We start from the raw sequence: 18,736 nt of genomic DNA on the forward strand, positions 1-18,736 counted from the left end.
GTAACCGGCGGTGCTTAGCACGACAGGAAGGAATGAACACATAGTAGAAATCTGAAGCGCGTTGGGTACGCTGCATCGCCAAACCCCGTTATCTACAATCACCAATGAAGTGCAGGCACTTTGCAATGGCCTGATAACGCCGTCACTGGCAATGCTTAGCGCGACAGTGAGGAGTGATCAGGGCGATTCCTGCCGCATACAGATGGCGTAATTGTGACTGTGCCAGTGAAGAGGCAATACCTAAGCAGCTTTCATTGATAGCTTGCAACAACATGATAGATCCAGCTTTCCAGTAAAGCTGGTGGCGCGGCGCCAGCGGCGGTCGCGAAATGGCACCCTGCAACGTGCGGAATCAGAAGCCTTGACGAAATATACTTGGTTCTGAATGTATTGAGGTGCAAGACGAGCAAAGAGCGCTTAGGGGCCGACTGCGATCACCGATGTTGAGATACAATCGCGCACCGCAACTTTGGGGAGGTCGCGATGCAATGGCATTCGCCTCAAGTTCCAGCCTCCAGACCACGCCATCTGTTTGCCAGCAGTTGCCTTGTTGAGAGCGTAATTATGTCGACGGGGAATGGTGCTTCCACATCAGAAATCAGCCAGAACTCATTTCAGTGATTTCTAGGTAGCCCTCGTGTCAAGAAAAGTATGGTAAGAACATTTTACAGATTTCTCAAAACTGCATTTTTGGCACATTTAGAATTTTGGAGGAGCGATATCTCCAGTTCTATACCAGCTATTACTGCAATTCTTTTTGTGCCAGAAAGAAAAATGCACAGGTTGTGCAATAATGCTAACTTTAAACTGCCGCTTCCTTGGAAAAGTAAATTCTTTGTCTCAGTCACCAAAATGAGCTTTTTTCTGTCAAGTTTGACCAGCTGAACTTTTGCCCAGGTATAGCTAGAATGCACATTTATGCCTTATTGCACTCCTTAGTGACTCGAGATCATTTATAGATAGAAATCTTCTCCACAAGATCTTATGTTTATTAACCAAGCTTCCTCCAAACAAAAGGCACACTTTTTTAAGATAAATCTATAAAACTGTCTGCTGAAGGAGGAAACCATTTGCAGTTTTGGAATCAGTACATGAAAATGCATGAACAGTGAAAATTTGGTGTACATCTACGCATAAATAAATAAAATAGTTCTAAGAGTGGCGTCCCCCCATTAGGGAGTATTAAAGACCCCAGTAGTGTCTCCTAACCACAGCATGACAAGAAGTGCACAGAAGAGCCCAGAAAGGTGGTCTGCTCCTTACCTTGACCTTGAGCGGGAACGACGGCCACGTGAGCGGTATGACCTGTGCCCACTGCGGCTCCTGCTACGGCTGCGACTACGGCTATGGCTCCTGCTGTAATGCAATTCAAAGGCCGAGGACAGACACGCAAATCAACAACACCACTCTGTCAGCTGCGTTCATGGCTACCCCACCCATCAAATTATTATTAGCAAAGAGAAGTTTTCTCTCTTCTAAATTAGAATGAGCATCAGCAGTATGGGACCCTCAGCAGATTACCGCATTCTCCTATGTTTCAAGTCCCACCTCCCCTCCAAATGGCAGTTTTTCTCAAACAAAAACAAAAATGCACACGAGTCGCACCAGTGTAAAACACACACGGTCATTCAGTAAGTGCAATAAAAATGCACGCACTTCAGTTAGAGAGAGAGGCAAAAATGCATGCACCAGCTGTTGTGCTTAGGCGATCCTTGAGCTTTGGACAGCGTGCCTTCTTCACGCGTTCTGCCTTTTAGAATGCGAGCTCAGAGGTCGAGCTTTGTGGTGCTGTTGGCGCCTTATGCAGCACAGACAATGGCAGCGTGCTAAGAGCAGCAGCGCGCCATACATGGCCAGTAGTGGTGCGTTTCTGAAAAGCTATAGACAACAGCCAATGCTTAAAATCTGAGACACTAAACTAGTAACCGCCCAGCGAGTTTTTTTTGGTTTCATTGAGCAGAGCGCTGTCAAGGCTTGACACAATTCCCGGATCTTTTTTTTTTGCACAGGTTGACGGCATGGTTCCGATTCTCCAGCACATTACCAACAGCACGCAACTTGAATTTTGCACCATAGCTAGCAGGTGGTGCCACGAACAAAAACAATGTGCAACACGCATGGTGCCTTGAACGCACGTGAAGCGAAACAGAAGTGAACGCCCAAGCCACCTGTAGCCTCACCCTCACTTCTCCCTCCTAACACCCCAAAATGAGGGGAGACATCCCTTTTCCACTGGTCTCCCCCACTTCCCTATCACCACTTTGCCAACTGAGGCAGGTGGCGCTGTGAATGCAGACCACAGTGCGAAACTGAGGAATGAGCTGATAAGAGTTAACGTGCTAAAATGCTGCAAAAGACTGGAAAAGAAATAAAGAAGCAACATACAAGCGCCGAACGTGAAAATGAGTTTCACGCGATGTCCCAATAAATACAGAAGCCCTAGAGCTCAAGCAAAAAAAAAGCCAAAATCCAATACTGATATTACCACTTCTACTGGCCCACATCTAAAAAGCCTCCCTCTATCTATGATAGACAAACAGACAGCACGCTCAGGCACTTGTCACCTCTTTTGAGGGTATGGAAGGTTCGTGCAATTCTTATTTTCGCCAACTTCCAGAAGCGCAAAGCACCAGCATGCTATCACACGCTTAGAGAGTTGGTCCCTTTGTCCACTCTGACATCATTGGTGTGCCCTCTTAAGTCATTTAAGCATCGCCCAGTCAGGAAGACTGAAGTGGCACCGCATGACTGAGGAGTTTCGTATGCCACCTAGCTTTTGGATTTGATAAATTGCGTCACGTGCTTCGTATGACACTCATCTTGTTTCTGTCTTTGTTGATCTCGTTAACTTTCCTGCACCATTTGCACACCACCCCGTCCCTCGAGTTTCTTCAGCTCATGACTAAAGCGATGAGTACGGGAATGTTGCTGTCTTGACAGCACTTCCTGCAAGACACTTTCAGGTGGCTGGTTGACGCAGTTCATACACCCTGGCTAAGTGACTTTATGCTAGCCCATGCTGATGGAAATTTGAACCAGGCCCTGCATGGCAGCAATTCTGAGCATGTTTTTTGGTTCGTAGACGACTAAATCATAATCTTCAGGAATTAAAGCAGTAGCTTCCCAAGGGAAGCTGATGCCTATCCCAAACGTACTGTCCAATACCCAGGGCCTTTGAGCAAACGAATAAAAGAAGTAAAAGCATGTCACTGCACACTTCACACTTTTTCTAACCTATGCACAACTGGGACCCTTTTGGCACATTTTGTCAGTTTTCCTGATGTGCCATGGCCATCAAGTACCAGTGTCTCCAGCTTGCTGAATGCAACTACAGTAAAAGCTCGTTAATTCGAAATCGCTTAATTCAAACCGCCGGTTAATTCGAACTGATGCCCGGGTCCCTGCAAAGCCCTATGTATATCAATGGGCCGGAACGCCCGATAATTCGAACGTACCGGTACTCACGTCGGTTAATTCGAACTAGGAGCCGGCAGCCGACATTGCTTCTCGTAAATAGAAGTCGCCTCGTAACGAGTACAATGCATTGAAATTTTTTTTTTTAATATGCACAGCGACGAGAATAAATTAGCCAGCGCGCATTTTTGCACGCACGAGGCGAGCCGCCAATTTCCTTGCTGGAGCCTCCGGCGTTGTTGTTGTTGCGACTGAGGGAAGGATGAAAAGGAAAGTGCACGGGCCTGCCGATTGGCTCAGGCCGAGCCATCACCGCTGCCGCGTGCAGATAGAGGAGAGTTCAAAGATAAGAGGAAAGAAAGAAAAGACGCGCGTCGCAACAACCGCGTACGCCACAGCGGACGCTGGCTGAAAAAACAGATTAACGGCTGAAGCCGCGCTCGCTCATCGCTCGCTGCACACCACTCTCCGGCGCATGCCGTAGCAGGTTTTCTCTGACGCGCGGGCGCCGCCGCCGCCGATGCTCCGGAGCAAGCCGTTTCAGGTTTTCGTTGCGCTGCGGCGGCTGCGATCGGTGGAATGCACGAGCAGTCTTTTCTTGTCGCATTTTGCATGAGCTTGCTCGTTTGTGTGGTATCTCGCCGCTGACGTCTCATCGACTGTGCCGATCATGGCGAGCCGTGGAAAGTACTCGGCAAAGGATTTAAGGACTAAAGTTGAAATATTGCACGCGGTTGAACGTGGTCTCTTAACGAAGACAGCGATTGCCGAGAAGTATGGCATCAAAAAAAGCACGTTGTCTACCTACATCAAGAACAAGGACTCTATCATCGATGCTTACCAAAAGGAGATTGAGCCCTCGCGGAAAAGACTACGGACGTCGGCTCACCCCGAGATGGAGACTGCTGTCATTACGTGGATAAAGGATGTTCGCAGCAGAAATATTCCATTAAGTGGACCCATAATTGCTGCGAAGGCAGCGGACTTCGCCAACCAAATGGGCATCAGCGACTTCAATGCATCGGAAGGCTGGTTATCACGTTTTAAGGCCCGCCACGGGCTGACGTTTAAGAACGTCTGCGGAGAGGCAGCCGCAGTCGACAAAGAAACCTGCGAAAATTGGGTCTCAGGTGAATTGAAGGAATATCTTGCCGATTACCCGCTCAGCGATGTTTTCAATGCTGATGAAACCGCACTTTATTTTAAGTTGCTCCCAAACAAGACTGTGAGCTATAAAGGTGATACGTGCTCGGGCGGAAAGCGCAGCAAGGAAAGAGTTACCGTGCTAGTGTGCGTGAATGTGACGGGCACGGAACGGTGCTGCTTGCTCGTGATAGGCAAAGCAGCGAAGCCTCGTTGCTTTAAGGGCACAGGGTAAGCCCTATACTTCCCATGCATTTTAGGCCATGTTGAGGTACATGTTTCTCACTAACTGATAACAGTAGCTTAATAATACATATATCATTGTTTGCCAAATTTTGTGCTCTTTTTACTGAACTAGAATATTTGAAATGTGTTGAAAATTCGATTTTTAATAAATTTTGTTCCGGTAGTACACAAATCTGGCCTTTCTTTGCGCATTTCAAAATTCATAACAGAATAACTGCTCAGTGAAATTGCTTAATTCTAGTTCAGTAGTTGGCAACACTTATGTAGATGATTGCAAAAAAAAATCAGCCGTCTGTCTTGAAAGGCATTGGAAATAATGGTACCTTTGTAAGAAAAAACACTGTTTTGAGATAATAGAGCGTAAAGAGAAAAAAGATGTGAAAAACCATTTTTTATTCGCAGAAACGCCTCCATAGTAATTGGTTTAATAGTCCCCTGCTTCGTAGTCACTGTCGCTGTCATTTTTTCGCTTTTCGGCTTGTCGTTTTGACTGTCGGGCCTCTTTTGTAAGCTGTCGTGTTGCTCGGTCCACAAAGTACATGCGCTTATGGTCAGCTTCCCTCAGCCACTTGATGGTGTTGCTCCCTGGGTTCAATCCACACGCCTTCAAAACGTTGGCCCGTGCGATGCTACCATCATTAAATGAAAGAACAGCATCCAGTGTTGCCATCCGTAGGGTCCGAAGCCTAACAAACACATTCTTTGGCGCGCGTTCCCAAACAACATGGTTGAACGACTCATTTGCATTTTGAGTTCGCCCATGCAGGCACTTCTCTAGGAGCTCAGCCTTCGATAGCTCCCTATAAATGGGTTTGATAGCCTCCAAGACAGATGCAGGCAAACTCTCCTTGTGGAAAAATGGCTTGCCCTCTGACTGACTTCTGTTGAAGGCACACCACGTATCAGGTCCCTTTGGGCAAAGTCCATGGCATGGGTCATCGTCTGTGGCCGATAAGTGGAAGAAGGTTGCCCAAACGGCCTTTCGCATTTCATCCAGGTTTCCTACATTTCTTCTGATGGCCAAACCATAGTACGTCTGGAGCTTGTCTATTACTGCATCAGTCAGTCGGCCTCGGCCCGAGAGGCTCTTTCCATCAGAGAGTTTTCCTGCTTTGTTTCTTTTTAGCCTTCGTAACCTTGTGCCCATCCTTTTTTGCACGTGCCCTATGCACTCAACCTTGGATATTTCAACGGAATCACCATATGGCATTTGTGCCTTCACAGCCATAAAAGCCTTGCTGTCACCATCCCCAAGGTATTTGACGTATCGAACGCCGTGAAGCTCCTCACTCCTGCCGAAAATTTTCAGTGCTCCTGCGACATCCATTCCACCGCTGGTGCCTTGGTAGTTGCTTTGGCACACCTCTCTATGAAGGGGGTCACTGTTTGTACCCTTGATGCTGCACTTTGGACAACGTTTAGACAAAACCTCCACATCCAGCACTTTCCCAGAGTCTACACTGGTCGCAGAGACTATGCCGTTATTGGAAGTATGGCCTCGCTTCTGCCAGCTTCCATCAAGAGCAACTGCGATGTCTTTATCCCCCTCATTCAGCTGCACAGCTTCGTCAGCTGCCCTTTTCATCGACTCCTGAGCAGCAGCTTCGATGTGACCTAGAAGCTCTTGATTGTATTTCGCAAACTTTGTCGGCGGCTTAGGAAGGTTTAGCATAGCACAGAGTATATTTCCTGCAGCCATTCCCTTACCAATGGACCTCAAGGCATACACTAACCTGAGGTTGGCTTCATAGAGGCCAGAAGAAGTTTTCTTTGACGTCTCAAATCGTTGTGCGGCACTACACACTTCACAGTTCAAACTGTAAACGCTTGCAACACCTACCCGTTTTGTCACAATTTCGATGAGCTCAACACTTCCACCGCACTCTCTGCACACGCAAATCTGTGTAATTGCGGCACAAATGCCGTCCATGTCCATTAAGGCATATTGGCTGCTGCTCTGTAGCACATCCTCTTCCTGGAAGCACAGAGAAAATCTTGAAAGCTTCGATGTCGAGGAGCTGGCGCGTTCGGCGTTCGGGATCTCATTCGGTCGTGGACATCCTTTTGCTTTTTCACGATGAGCGTAGCGGTTGCCGTGAAATTCACGCCTGACGAAGGCCTTCTTTGCCCTGGGCATCTCAACTTATCAGCAGCAACCAACACCGGCACAATTTACAATACTGATCGAAAGGGATAGCACTCGGACGCAGCTGCATGAAGGTTGCAGAAACGTGGAAAAAACGTGCAAAGCGTCTCAGGATTGTCTTGGCTAAAAAAGAGGAGCTGTACAATAGTTGCCAGACAATTTTGTATATGTAGCTGATTTTAAACAAGTTTTGAAATCAGGTGGTGGACTTCTTGGTTGAAAAAATTGACGTTAATCCTGAAAGGGGGCGTGGCCGCTCACTACTTGGTTTCGGAAAAAGTTTTTTTCAGTTGTAAATATGGCTTTCTGAGGAAAGTGCGATCATGGAACATGTGTAGAAAGAATTGAACTTCTAAAATTCCAAAAGAAAAAAAAAACGATTTTTTTCTAATTTTACCTTACCCTGTGCCCTTAAAGGCGTGAAGACTCTCCCTGTTGAGTACACTTCGAACAAGAAGTCGTGGATGACGCGAGCAATCTTCACGGACTGGTTGCGCACACTAGACAGAAAGTTCGCGGCACAGAATAGAAATATTCTTTTGTTCGTCGACAACTGTTCGGCGCATTGTGACATCAATGGACTGAAGGCGATCCGTCTGGCATTTTTGCCAAAAAACACTACTGCTGTGCTGCAGCCTATGGACCTCGGGATTATTAAAAATCTAAAGACTCTGTACAGGCGCCACCTCCTAGAACGGATTCTTGTATGCATGGAAAGCGGGAAGCCTTATGATGTCAACCTGCTCGGAGCTTGCCACATGCTGGCAACATCGTGGAACGCCGTCAAGGCAGACACTATCGCTAACTGTTTCCGCAAGTGTGGCTTCAGTGAAACCACAGAAGCCTGCTGCACAGCCGACTTTGATGTTCAAGTGGATCAAGATGATGGCTCCATCGTGCTGGACCCTGCCTACGTTGTTTTATCGGAGGGTGTGGACTTCGAGAGCTTTGTCGACGTAGACAACGGCGTGGAGACAACGGGGCCTTTAACTGACGCCGAGATTATCGAGGCTGCGTCCAGTCAGCAGCACGACTCACGCGCGGCGAGCACGCCTGACAGCAACGACGAGTCCGACAAAGAGGACGATCCGTTGTCTCCTCCGAGCGCATGTGAAGCAGCATCGGGACTCGATCTGGCTGCGCGCTATTTCTCCACCGATGAGAATTCGGATGCTGCGCTGGAGATGTTGGGCAAGTTGCAGACAATGCTTCTCGAGTCGCGGCGAAGAAAGCGCAAACAAATGCAAATCACCGATTATTTTTCATGTTGATATGCTTCGATCATTATTCTTTTGTTAATAAACATGTTTTTGAAGCATAAATAGTGTCATATTTCATCATTAAGCCTGACGCTCACGTGGGTACATTTATCATTAGTTCCAGGCGCATAAATTGATTGGATATCTTTATTTCCTTTGGTGTTTGGACTCGCATGATTTTAATACCCGCAATCGCCGACCTCAAAGAGTAGTAGTGCGTATTCCTCGATAACGATCCCAGATATGGCTATTTTGGCTTCGGCCCTAGCAGCCAAATGCAATGGCCATCTTTTTTTTTTTTTGCCGCCCGCTCGTTAATTCAAACTCCGCTTAATTCGAACAATTTTTCAGTCCCCCACGAGTTCGAATTAACGAGCTTTTACTGTAGTGTGAGAGCAGACAGCTTAGAATGTAAGCCTCCCACTATACTACAGAAAAGCTGGCAGCTTGCAAAAAAGAGATTTTGGCAACCTCAAGTTATAAGCCCAATTGTATGCAAATCAACTGCACTCACATAAGTGCGCACCAGAAAGCTCGCATGAGAGACTGTTTTGCTGTCCTCACGTTCCCCGCCATTTCTAAATCCTATGCTGCAATGGAGTTCAAATGGCAAAAACTAAGCCTGCTGAAAGATCTGGCACAGCTGTACCAAGTAAAAAAAAAACAACAAAAACTACCACCTAGTATCGTAGCCAAAGCAACAAGTTCAACAATGGGAACAAAAAGTCTCTGCCAGGACAAATTGAGAAGACTTGTTGCATCCTCACCGTCCTCCTCCCCCATAGTAGTGGGCCCTCTCACGGTCCAGCTCGGGGCAGTCACGGGCCCAGTGGCCAGTCCGACGGCACCGGTAGCACTCGTCAAAGCTTTGATACCCCATCCGGTCCTAAAGAATGAAAGAGGGCCCCTGAAACCATACTCTGCACACAAAGGGGTGAATGCATGTGCCTCCCCCCGGTTCGAGAAGCGCTGTTTGGTGCGGATGAAGTATCAATGTGATAGTAAGCAGATAGGCTGTTTTCTCACAAACATTTTCAGACTTGATATAAAAGAAGTGGGCGCAAAACTTGGACAAGGACCGAAAAGAAACACAAATGACGACTGAAAAGCGCTTGTCAGTCGTCATTTGTGTTTCTCTGTCCTTGTCGAAGTTTTGCTCCCACTTCTATCATGCAAAGCCAACTAGCCCGACAACGCGCTCTCAAAAGTGGCCCATTGCTGTAAACCTGCTAGGGTGGATTAGCGGGTCGGTATTAGCACAGTCCCATACAATAATCCAGTGGAAGTTACTTGGAACATTCTAGAAGATGACTCTACACATGGCCATATAAGGTCAATGCAACCAGTTCCAACAGAAGTTTTGGCGCAAAGACCTTAAGGACAGCATCAGACACTAATTGTAGACACCATAGCAGGCAACCTAAATGTCATTGCATTTTATTTTTAAGACGTTAACAAGGTCCCCAAGTTTTAGACGACTGAACAAAGTGCCTACATAGCTTCAATTGGCAGGCGGTCAATAAGCATAAGCAACCTTTCTGTCTCCACGGCAAAATCGCAAGGTGACACTCTAGCAACAGCACAGCGATAACAATAAGAAAGGAACACATTAAGAGCACTCGGCTAGTGATGACTCATGAGCGACATGGACACGTTTTCTATCAGACAGACACTACCTAACTGAACACTAATTACATTTCAGACCTACATGTAAAGTAACAAAGTCCCTTTATTGCGCACTACCTGAGAGTTGCAATTAACAAAGTCCCTTTATTATGCGCTACCTGAGAGTTGCAATTTGCATTCTTTTCTACTCCACATTACAAGTCGTTTGCAGCACTGCATAGGCTACAGCAAACTGAGCCAATCAGAATGGCGTGTGCTGCAAAACGTGTTCCTCCGCTCCCCTCACCCAGTGACTGGTGCTCCACCAGTGGGAAGGAAAGGGTCTCGGCAGGAGTCTCGACAGACTTGGCGGACGCTCCGTTTATGAACGGCAGCATCGCAACAGGCCTCCACAGAGCTGTGTTCGTACGGACTTTCTCTGCTAATTCAAGCAGTGAATGAAATGCTCACTGTACTTTCAAAACACCACCCTGAACCACCTTTTCAATTACTGCAATGATTGTTCAAATATAGTCCCAAGACTCATATGTTGTCTTCCTTCGCCGCTTATTGGACAACAGCTCTTTCACAGTGCTGCAAACAACTTGTGAGACGAAGTATAGCTGTACGTACAGGGCCGTCCAAAATATGTGTGAACACGGCACAGCATGGCCGTGCGCTGCGGAGAGCCTGCGAGTCCGGCGCGGCCACGCATCGAAGCAAAGCCGCGCAAGTGCACAGGGAACTAGGGAAGGTGCTTTGCGTCGTCTGCTACAGCGGGTGCCAGCAACTGAGGGCTCGAAGCGGAGTTGCTAGAAAGCACACTTCACTCAATGTGCCATACTGCAGCTGTTTTAGAGTGCCAGCACTGAGCCGAAAAGGCGTTGTCTGCGGCAGTTAATGCAGTCCCTGGTTTGGCCTTGATGGGCCGTGTATAGACTGCATAGCATGATACTAATCATGATTTGGCATGACTCAACATGACTTCCATGAGTTAACATGAATATTATACTGCATGATTTTCCATGACTGCCACAATTTGTACTGACTCAACATGACTCGGTAGGACTAACATCAATAAACGTCACTATTACAGCCTAGTATGGATTTCCAGGACTGCCACGTCACGTTTTGTTATGGCAAGTGATGCTCTAAAGCCTCATTATACTGTGCGATGTCAGTGCACATCAAAAAACCCCAGGTGCTCGAAATTTCTGGAGACCTTCACTACGGCGTCACTCATAGCCTAAGTCACTTTGGGACGTTAAACCCCCATAAACCATAAAACTATAAAGCCTCATCATGATTTGACATGACTAGGCCAGGCTAAACCTGACCAAGTATTTAACATGACTTACCACAACTAAATATAACTATCATGAAAAAGCATGATTTGCCAGCACTGCAATGACTTGCATGGCTTGCCTTTGCTAAAGTAAGCGTGATTAAAAATGATTTGCATGATGCTCCATGGTTAACCATGTTTAGCACTTGTCATGCCTAATAATTATATGACTCAGCATGACATGAAAACAGAAGAAAATTTAAACATTTTAAAATTTAAAAGGTTGCTTTTAAGGCGAAAGCCTTTAATGGCTCATGCTCGTGGCCCTGTCCGTCCGTTACGCTCTTGCGCCATTGGCAGTTCACTGCGTATGTGCAAGGTGGAACCACCGGTGCACGCGTCGTGCCTGCGCCAGACGCCTCAAACTGTCAACCAAGTCAGGTGCCATGCAGCCTCCCTCCTAGCGCTCGCTTCAATGGAGTCTCAGAATGCAGGCAAACGCAAGGGTACAACTTCCCCAGCCACACAGCGACAGAAGACCAATGAGCGAATGCGTCGGCATTTGCTTAATGCTTCATTCCGTCCGTACGCGAGATCTCTCACAATATAGCTGTCAATCAAATGATGTCAACTTGATAAGAAAAAAAATCCTTGCGCACGGCAGGATTCGAACCACCATCCTTCCGTTCCGCAGCCGAGCATGCTAATGACTGCGCTACTTCTTGCCAACGCATATGTAGTAACAATTGTGTACCTAATTAACATCTTAACCACATATCAGTGACACAAGCATCAACACCGCGCTAAAGGCTTTCACCACACCACACTTTAGGTCAACAGAGAGCACCCCTGAATTTTTTTTCTTCTGATTTCTAATGATGTGTCTAAGTAATTACCCTATACTGCCACTGATGAGCACCGCAATATAATGAAAAAAAAAACACCCCCATGGTCCTTGGTTCTGATACTGTTGGCTTCCATCATGCATGTTTAGCTATGGCAAGCTATGCATGTCATGGCAGTGCTGGCAAATAATGCCGAGTCATGTTTAATCAGGGCATGTCACGCTCAGTAGTGGAAGTCCTGGGAAATCAGTCATGTTATGTTAATCATGCTGAGTCGTATAGAGTCGGGGCAAGTTCTTGCATTCGTGGCAAATCATGCTGATTCATAAAAGTCAGGTTTAGTCAATGCAAGTCATGGTAAGTCCTGTTTTATACTTTTAGTCAGGACAAGTTCCGATCAAGTTATCAGGGCAAGTCATATAAATCATGGTCTGTCACGCAAATAATTTTGAATCCCGTTTATAATGAAACTCATGTTCAGGAAAGGGAAGTCATGCATATCATGGTAGTCCTGACAATTTATTCCGAGTCATGATTGTCATATTTAGTCATGGTATGTGATGTTGATACTGAGTCCTGTTTAGCCTGGGCAAGTCATGCTAAGTAACGAAAAACAATGATAAGCCTTCATATGCATGTTTAGTCATTGCAAGTCATGCTAATTTGCAGCAGTCCTGGAAAATCCTACTGAGCTGTGATAGGGACATTTAGTGCTTTGAGTCATGGTGAGTCAGTTCAAGTTACGATAGTCATGGCACATCATGTTTTACTGAGTCAAGGTAGTCACGATAAGGCATGTTTAATCATGTCATCAATCATGATTACCATGCTATGCAGTTTATAGACTCTGCTCATCAAACCAGGCCGGGGACCACATTAACTGCGGCAGACAACAGTTTTTAGGCTGAGTCGAAGCCTCAGTGGTGGCGCTCTAAAACGGCTGCAGTATGGCGCAGTGAGTGAAGTGTGCTTTCCAGCAACTCCGCTTCGGGCCCTCAATCGCTGGCGCCCACTGAAATGTACTCCACGGCAAAGCAAGAGTGGTGCACTCCAGCACTGTAGCAGACGACGTGAAGCACCTCACCTAGTTCCCTGTGCGTTTGTGCGGCCGCGCCGGACACGCAGGTGCTCCGCAGAGCGTGGCCCCGCTGAGCCGTGTTCACATATATTTTGGACGACCCTGCACATATGGGAACCTCTCAAAAAGCAAGTGACCAATGCTGCGCTGTGACCCTGGAGCCCATTTATGAAAGACATGCTTTGCAGACAAGCCACGTCATCTCTCTGCACTGCAAAAACATCAGGTGCTTCTTCAGAACAGCCCACACCACGATGTCCCTCGGGCATCTGTGTCGATAATTCGCCAGTCCCTTTTAGTGCAATTTATTGGCAGCAGAACGGGGGGAAAAAATACAGGACCTTCAACATACTAACTATGCTCCCAGGTGACTCAACACAGTCGAGCGACTTCCATATTGAGAGCAACGTAAAACTAAGAATTATCTTATTTAGGGCTATGAAATGTATTCTTCAGAAATTGCCATTTTTGCCATCACCCAGAGATCTCTTGCTTACCGCCATTCCTAGAATAGTAAAATGCAAATGCCAACATTCTTCTGCCAGGTTTCTCAGCCTCACAATCAGGTATATATGAAAATTAGCTTTCAAGGTCGCAAAGAAATGAAGGTAGTAAATGACAGTAGGCTGTCCCTTTAATGCATATGGATGTTACAATGCCTCAATGTACAATGTCTTCCTACGCACAAATCACTGAACAAGACATACAGAACTATAGCCACCCTCCTTCTGCAGACATCTAAACTAGTTCAAAAGACACAGAGAAGACACAAGGACAGGACGCATACAAGTGTGTGTCCTTTTGCACTACTTGAGATGCCTGCAATTAGTAACAAACCACCCTAATTAGGAGCCTTGGCAGCCCCCTCATTCCCTGAAGAATGACAGATTTCTAGCAGAATGACAGATTTCTAGCAGAAAGGAGCTGTGAACTCAAAACTCCAACACTGCCAACACACCTTCCCTACCTTAGGCTACTACAAGTGCCCATTCCTGAGAAAGGAGGTCAGAAGAGGAGGGCAGTGATTTAGAAACCAGTTATGCCAAAACCAGACTACAGCATGCAACCCCCCTTCCCACTTGCATAACGCACTTCATAGTAGCTACTGTGGTACAGACTAAATATGGACACTGAATGGCAGCCAACACATATCTAGACACAAGGAGACGGACTCCTTCTGAAAGCTGATAAGATTTCCCAATGCTAAAAGTTTGTCAACCTTCATTTTACGAAAGGAGCAGTGAGCCCAGTATGGAATCAATTTTAAGAACTGCATAACGCAGCACCAGTACTTGCGTAGTATGGCAACGTACCCGAGGTCTGTCTGGTGTCTGCCTAGTCTGCTGGGGACACACATGTAAAAAAAGAAAAATAACAGCAACCCACGTATGTGGCACCATCCCAATGTGGCAGCAGAAACAGGTGCTTGATGTGCACACAAGGCGAGAGAGCTGCTTTGATCACCAGCAGCAGCCAAGCTAAATCTGCTGCACAACAAAGGCCTCTCCATATCCTTCCAAAGCTGCCCTGTACCAGCTGTGTACCTCATTCACCCACCTGACTCTCTGGCGCCACTCCCCGTGTGTCTCTTGAAATCCATTCCATTGCGATAAGAGACCATCGGTTATATCTTCCCTTCATATTATATGCCTTGCCTGCAACCATTTCTTTTTCTTGATTTCAACTTGAATATTGTTCAAATCGCATTTGTTCCCTGACCTCTCCTTAATGTCACACCAACCATTTTACTTTGCATAGCTCGATGCACTCTCCTCAACCCAACTTTGGCCCTTTTTGCTAGCCGCCAAGCTTCGGCCCCACATGGGAATACAGGCAACATACAACTATTATGCACTTTCCTTATGAGGGATACCGTTACATTGCTATTCATTACCAGAGAGTACCTGGCAAATGCTTGCCACTCCATTCTCATTATCCTAGTTATTTCATGCTCATCCAGACCTACAGGACATCCAAGAACTACTGTGCAAAAATCTGGCAATAACAGACATCCGTACAACAAACACAAACAGCAGAGACTGTGCTAGGCTTACTGCACTGGCCAGCAACACTAGTGAAGCCAGTTTACATGCAACTATCACTGATAAAATAAGCACTACAACAACAGTATATCACAAACTCTTTCTGGTACAACAAAACTCCTGGCAATTTTTTAAATATCTGAACATTTTTAAAGTTCATTTGCTAGGTCACCAAACACTTAAGAATTTTTTTTGCGCTGTATGTACAGTATGTTACACAGTTAAAGGGAACATGCGGTCGCGTGAAGTTGACTTTTTGCGAGTCAGTGCTGCGGAAAGCCGGAAAGAATGTTCAGCTGATTATGGTCCAGAGTTTTTTTTTCAGCATTCTGTCCCTGTGCATGGATCTCATTTTTCACACCCACAACATATCGATTACCTCTTCTCGCTGCTGAATTGGCTTTTTCCATTCTGTGGTCGCGTTCCGTGTAAAATAAGCAACATTTTCTCCGGACTAGATTTTCCACGTGTGAGTTACTTGGTTCATAAGCCACTCAACGCGTACAGTACATGTTAAGGGGAATATGAACCAAGGCACTGACATGTGAATAATCTAGTCCAGAGAAAATGTTGCTTATTTCGCACGAAACGTGACCACAGAATGTAAAAAGCCAATTCAACAGCGAGAAGTAATCGATGCGTTGTGGGTGTGAAAAATGAGATCCATGCAAGGGGACAAAATGCCGAAAAAAAACTCTGGACCATAATAAGCTCGGCATTCTTTCCAGCTTTCCACAGCAGCGCCTCGTGGAAAGCCAACTTTACGCGACCGCATGCTCCCTTTAACAGTGTATCATACTGTACATGGCACGCTGCTCTTCTGGTGAGCATCAGTTCTGTTTTCTTTCTAGCTGTCTAACAATTTAGAACTGCCTTTATGCTCTGTTACTTGGTATACATAGGCGACTAATTTTTCAGACCTGTACAATATTACAGCTTTCATTCAGGAATCATCACGTGCCTAACAGGAACGTGTATTCACAATCCATATTTCAGGCTCTCTGGAGTAGATATTGCGAACTAGCATAGATGCAAACGAAATCACTACACAAAACCAAGTAACTCTCTCCAGCAGAAGGCATACATAATGAGTGGATTGTTTATTTCTGCACCTCACTGCCAATCGAGTTAATGGCACGCTCTTCATCCAAGTGGCAAATAAAAGTGTGCGATCCAGGGCGTACACAATCGTCTTCATGAACGGGACAGTGCGAGCATCATGGCTCAACACGCCACCGCTACGCGTGGCGCACTGAAGAGTGGCAGGAGGGGGAGGGGGGGGGGGGGGGGGAGGGCAAAGGCCACTTGGAGCAGCACACGATTGCTCACTTCTTCCTGATTGCTCACTTCTTCCTACGAGTTCCACCTCTTGTTTTTTGCGACAGCAGTTGCCCAGGGAATCAGCCACTGTCCTCGCCTCAGGCGGTAAGCTGTGTGCATATCAGCAAGCCAGCGCAGAACTGCTTTGTGGCATGGTTCATGGCATGCCATAGGTTTGCACAAAGCTCACAGCCATGCCACACATTTTGGTATCGGTCACGGGTGGACTCACATGACAGACCAAGGACCACTTTTCACCCTTGGATTAGGCACCACGTGACATTTCATTTCCAGTCCAAGTGGTGGAGGCCTGGTCATGTTGGTGAACTAAGCATAGCGAAAGGCCCCTATGCATGCTTAATCTGCTTACCATCCACGATAAACATAAAAATAAATTGTTTAAATTGCCACTAGGCATTGATCACAGGTGATTGAAAAACTCAGACTGCTATGATACGCGAACGCGGCAGTTACGGACTTGCTGAGTCATCTGGTTTGTTGTTCACACACTGAACTTTCATTCCTGCCTAACTTGAATTTTTGCCATGATGTGGTAATTTTTGAAATGCGCTGAGGGTGCAGCGTCGAATGCTCCGAGCAAGGCGTTAAAATCTGGAATGGTGCGATGCACAGATTGCTCAACAGGATAGAAAGCTGGGCTGGTTGAAGGTTGTCAATGACAAAATTGACAGGCGCGTGTCCCGTGCCCTCTTTTGAAGCAAAAGCTTCACTGAGCTAGCTGCAGCGCGTTTCGCGTATGCCGGAGTTTGACGGCACGATTCAGGTGTCCATTGATATAGTATGTGAGACAGTTACAGCCCCATATCCTTCCCTCAAAACCAATTTTAAAAACCAATCTTCAATTTTCGCTCAGTCGTGCTTTGAACTATGTGGTGGTAGTGACAGATGTGCACTGCATGTGTTGGCATTCATAACGCTGAAGCAGAAACGCGGCATTGAAGCTACTGACCGTCGGCGTTCTTTGTGTTTGTTGGGGTTAGCATCCGCAACGTTCTAGACTCCGACGATTTTGAGGAAAGGAAGGTGCATAACTGGCTCCCTGGGGCAGTGGACGGCTCAATTGCACTTTGAGGTACGTGGCTCGCGGTGGTGAGAGACGTGGGTGGTGAGCGACATCGTTGTGGCAGACACGCAGCACTGCAGCAATAGGCTGCACAGTTCATTGGGTGACCAACCTCTCATGTTTAACCATTAATTTAACCACCACCAAGCAAGGTGGAAGCATTGCCTATCCAGTGTGCGGAACGCACGCAATGTTAGAGACCAAGCCACGTCTACTTACCCCATACACCACAGCTTTCGCTCTCTAACCAGGTTCACCAGTAGTTGAACCGCAGCTAATTTTTTTCTCTGTGCTTGTAAAGTTTACGCCTATAAATTTCGTCATGCACAGATGGCGTAACATTCGGCAGTGAAAAAGAATGCACACTGTGAACTTGCACTGTTTCCTCCCAATTCCCTTGTACCACCGCACTTCCAACCTAAACACGCATTTTCGAACCATCAGTATAATCATCCATGAAGCTGTCAGCTTCCTATGCATAGACTATACACTGCATGTTTTCTTTTCATAACGGATACAAAATTAGCACGCTCTGAAAGATTACTGTGTGGCATTTACCCACCACCACTCAAAAGATTCACATGAGGCACAAAAAAACTGAACTGACATCGCTGTTGCTTCGTCATTTTATGCAGTACCAATGCTAGAGCCAGCCTGACAAGAGCTGGAATGAGTAGAAGCAGTGAGGAAGCAGTGATACAATGCACTTGAAGAGATTTAGTTATAAATTGTTAAGCTGTGGTAGGCAAACACATGGTGACCCATGCATCTTAAGCATCATTACAAAGCAGAAAACATGCCATCAAAATTTGGTGTCTACAGTGAAGTTGCTCTGACCAGCAAAGATCTTTACTCTATCAGTTTGCTGGTGATAGCTTGGCTCTCGGGATGCCGTCTGGTAATTTGGGTACATACTGAAGAACAGTTGTGGTTTAGAATAGGAACACAAATACCTTCCATCCTGCTCTTATCATCCCGTTAGGAGCCGCCGAAAAAAAAAAAGCTAAGCTACATTCTCAAGTGAACTTCAAACTGTCCACCCTTTTGAAAAAAATAACCCAAGTCACCCAACCCCTAGTTATACTCATTATTAAGGTACATTTCTAAGCTGGCTGCAGATTTTTAACGATACAGTCCTGAAGGAAACTTTTTTTTCATTACAGCAAATTGTTTAGGCACATTGTGTAAAAAGATTCTAGAGATGGTGTCAGATGCATTAGCGACGAAGTACAGCACAGCAAGCTAAGTGCGAGCGTATGTCCTGCAGTC

The 18,736-nt window shown here is 46.3% G+C and overlaps 1 protein-coding gene across 8 annotated transcripts in view; it reads right to left on the bottom strand.

Annotated features, from left to right (window-relative positions):
* LOC144127932 (uncharacterized) overlaps nt 1-18,736 on the bottom strand; it is a 50,457-nt gene that overhangs the window by 17,478 nt on the left and 14,243 nt on the right. For 2 of the 8 annotated variants that reach the window (XM_077660946.1, XM_077660941.1), the window contains exons 4-6: nt 14,335-14,364; nt 8,976-9,094; nt 1,264-1,353 (exon numbers count right to left, since the gene is read on the bottom strand). In XM_077660946.1, coding sequence (XP_077517072.1) covers nt 1,264-1,353; nt 8,976-9,094; nt 14,335-14,364 — 239 coding nt within the window. Of the gene's footprint in view, nt 1-1,263; nt 1,357-8,975; nt 9,095-14,334; nt 14,365-18,736 lie in introns of all 8 variants that reach the window. The other 6 variants (XM_077660939.1, XM_077660945.1, XM_077660942.1 and 3 more) reach the window with 5 other exon arrangements.

This window comes from Amblyomma americanum, chromosome 4, assembly GCF_052857255.1.
Source record: "Amblyomma americanum isolate KBUSLIRL-KWMA chromosome 4, ASM5285725v1, whole genome shotgun sequence".
NCBI lineage: Eukaryota > Metazoa > Arthropoda > Arachnida > Ixodida > Ixodidae > Amblyomma > Amblyomma americanum.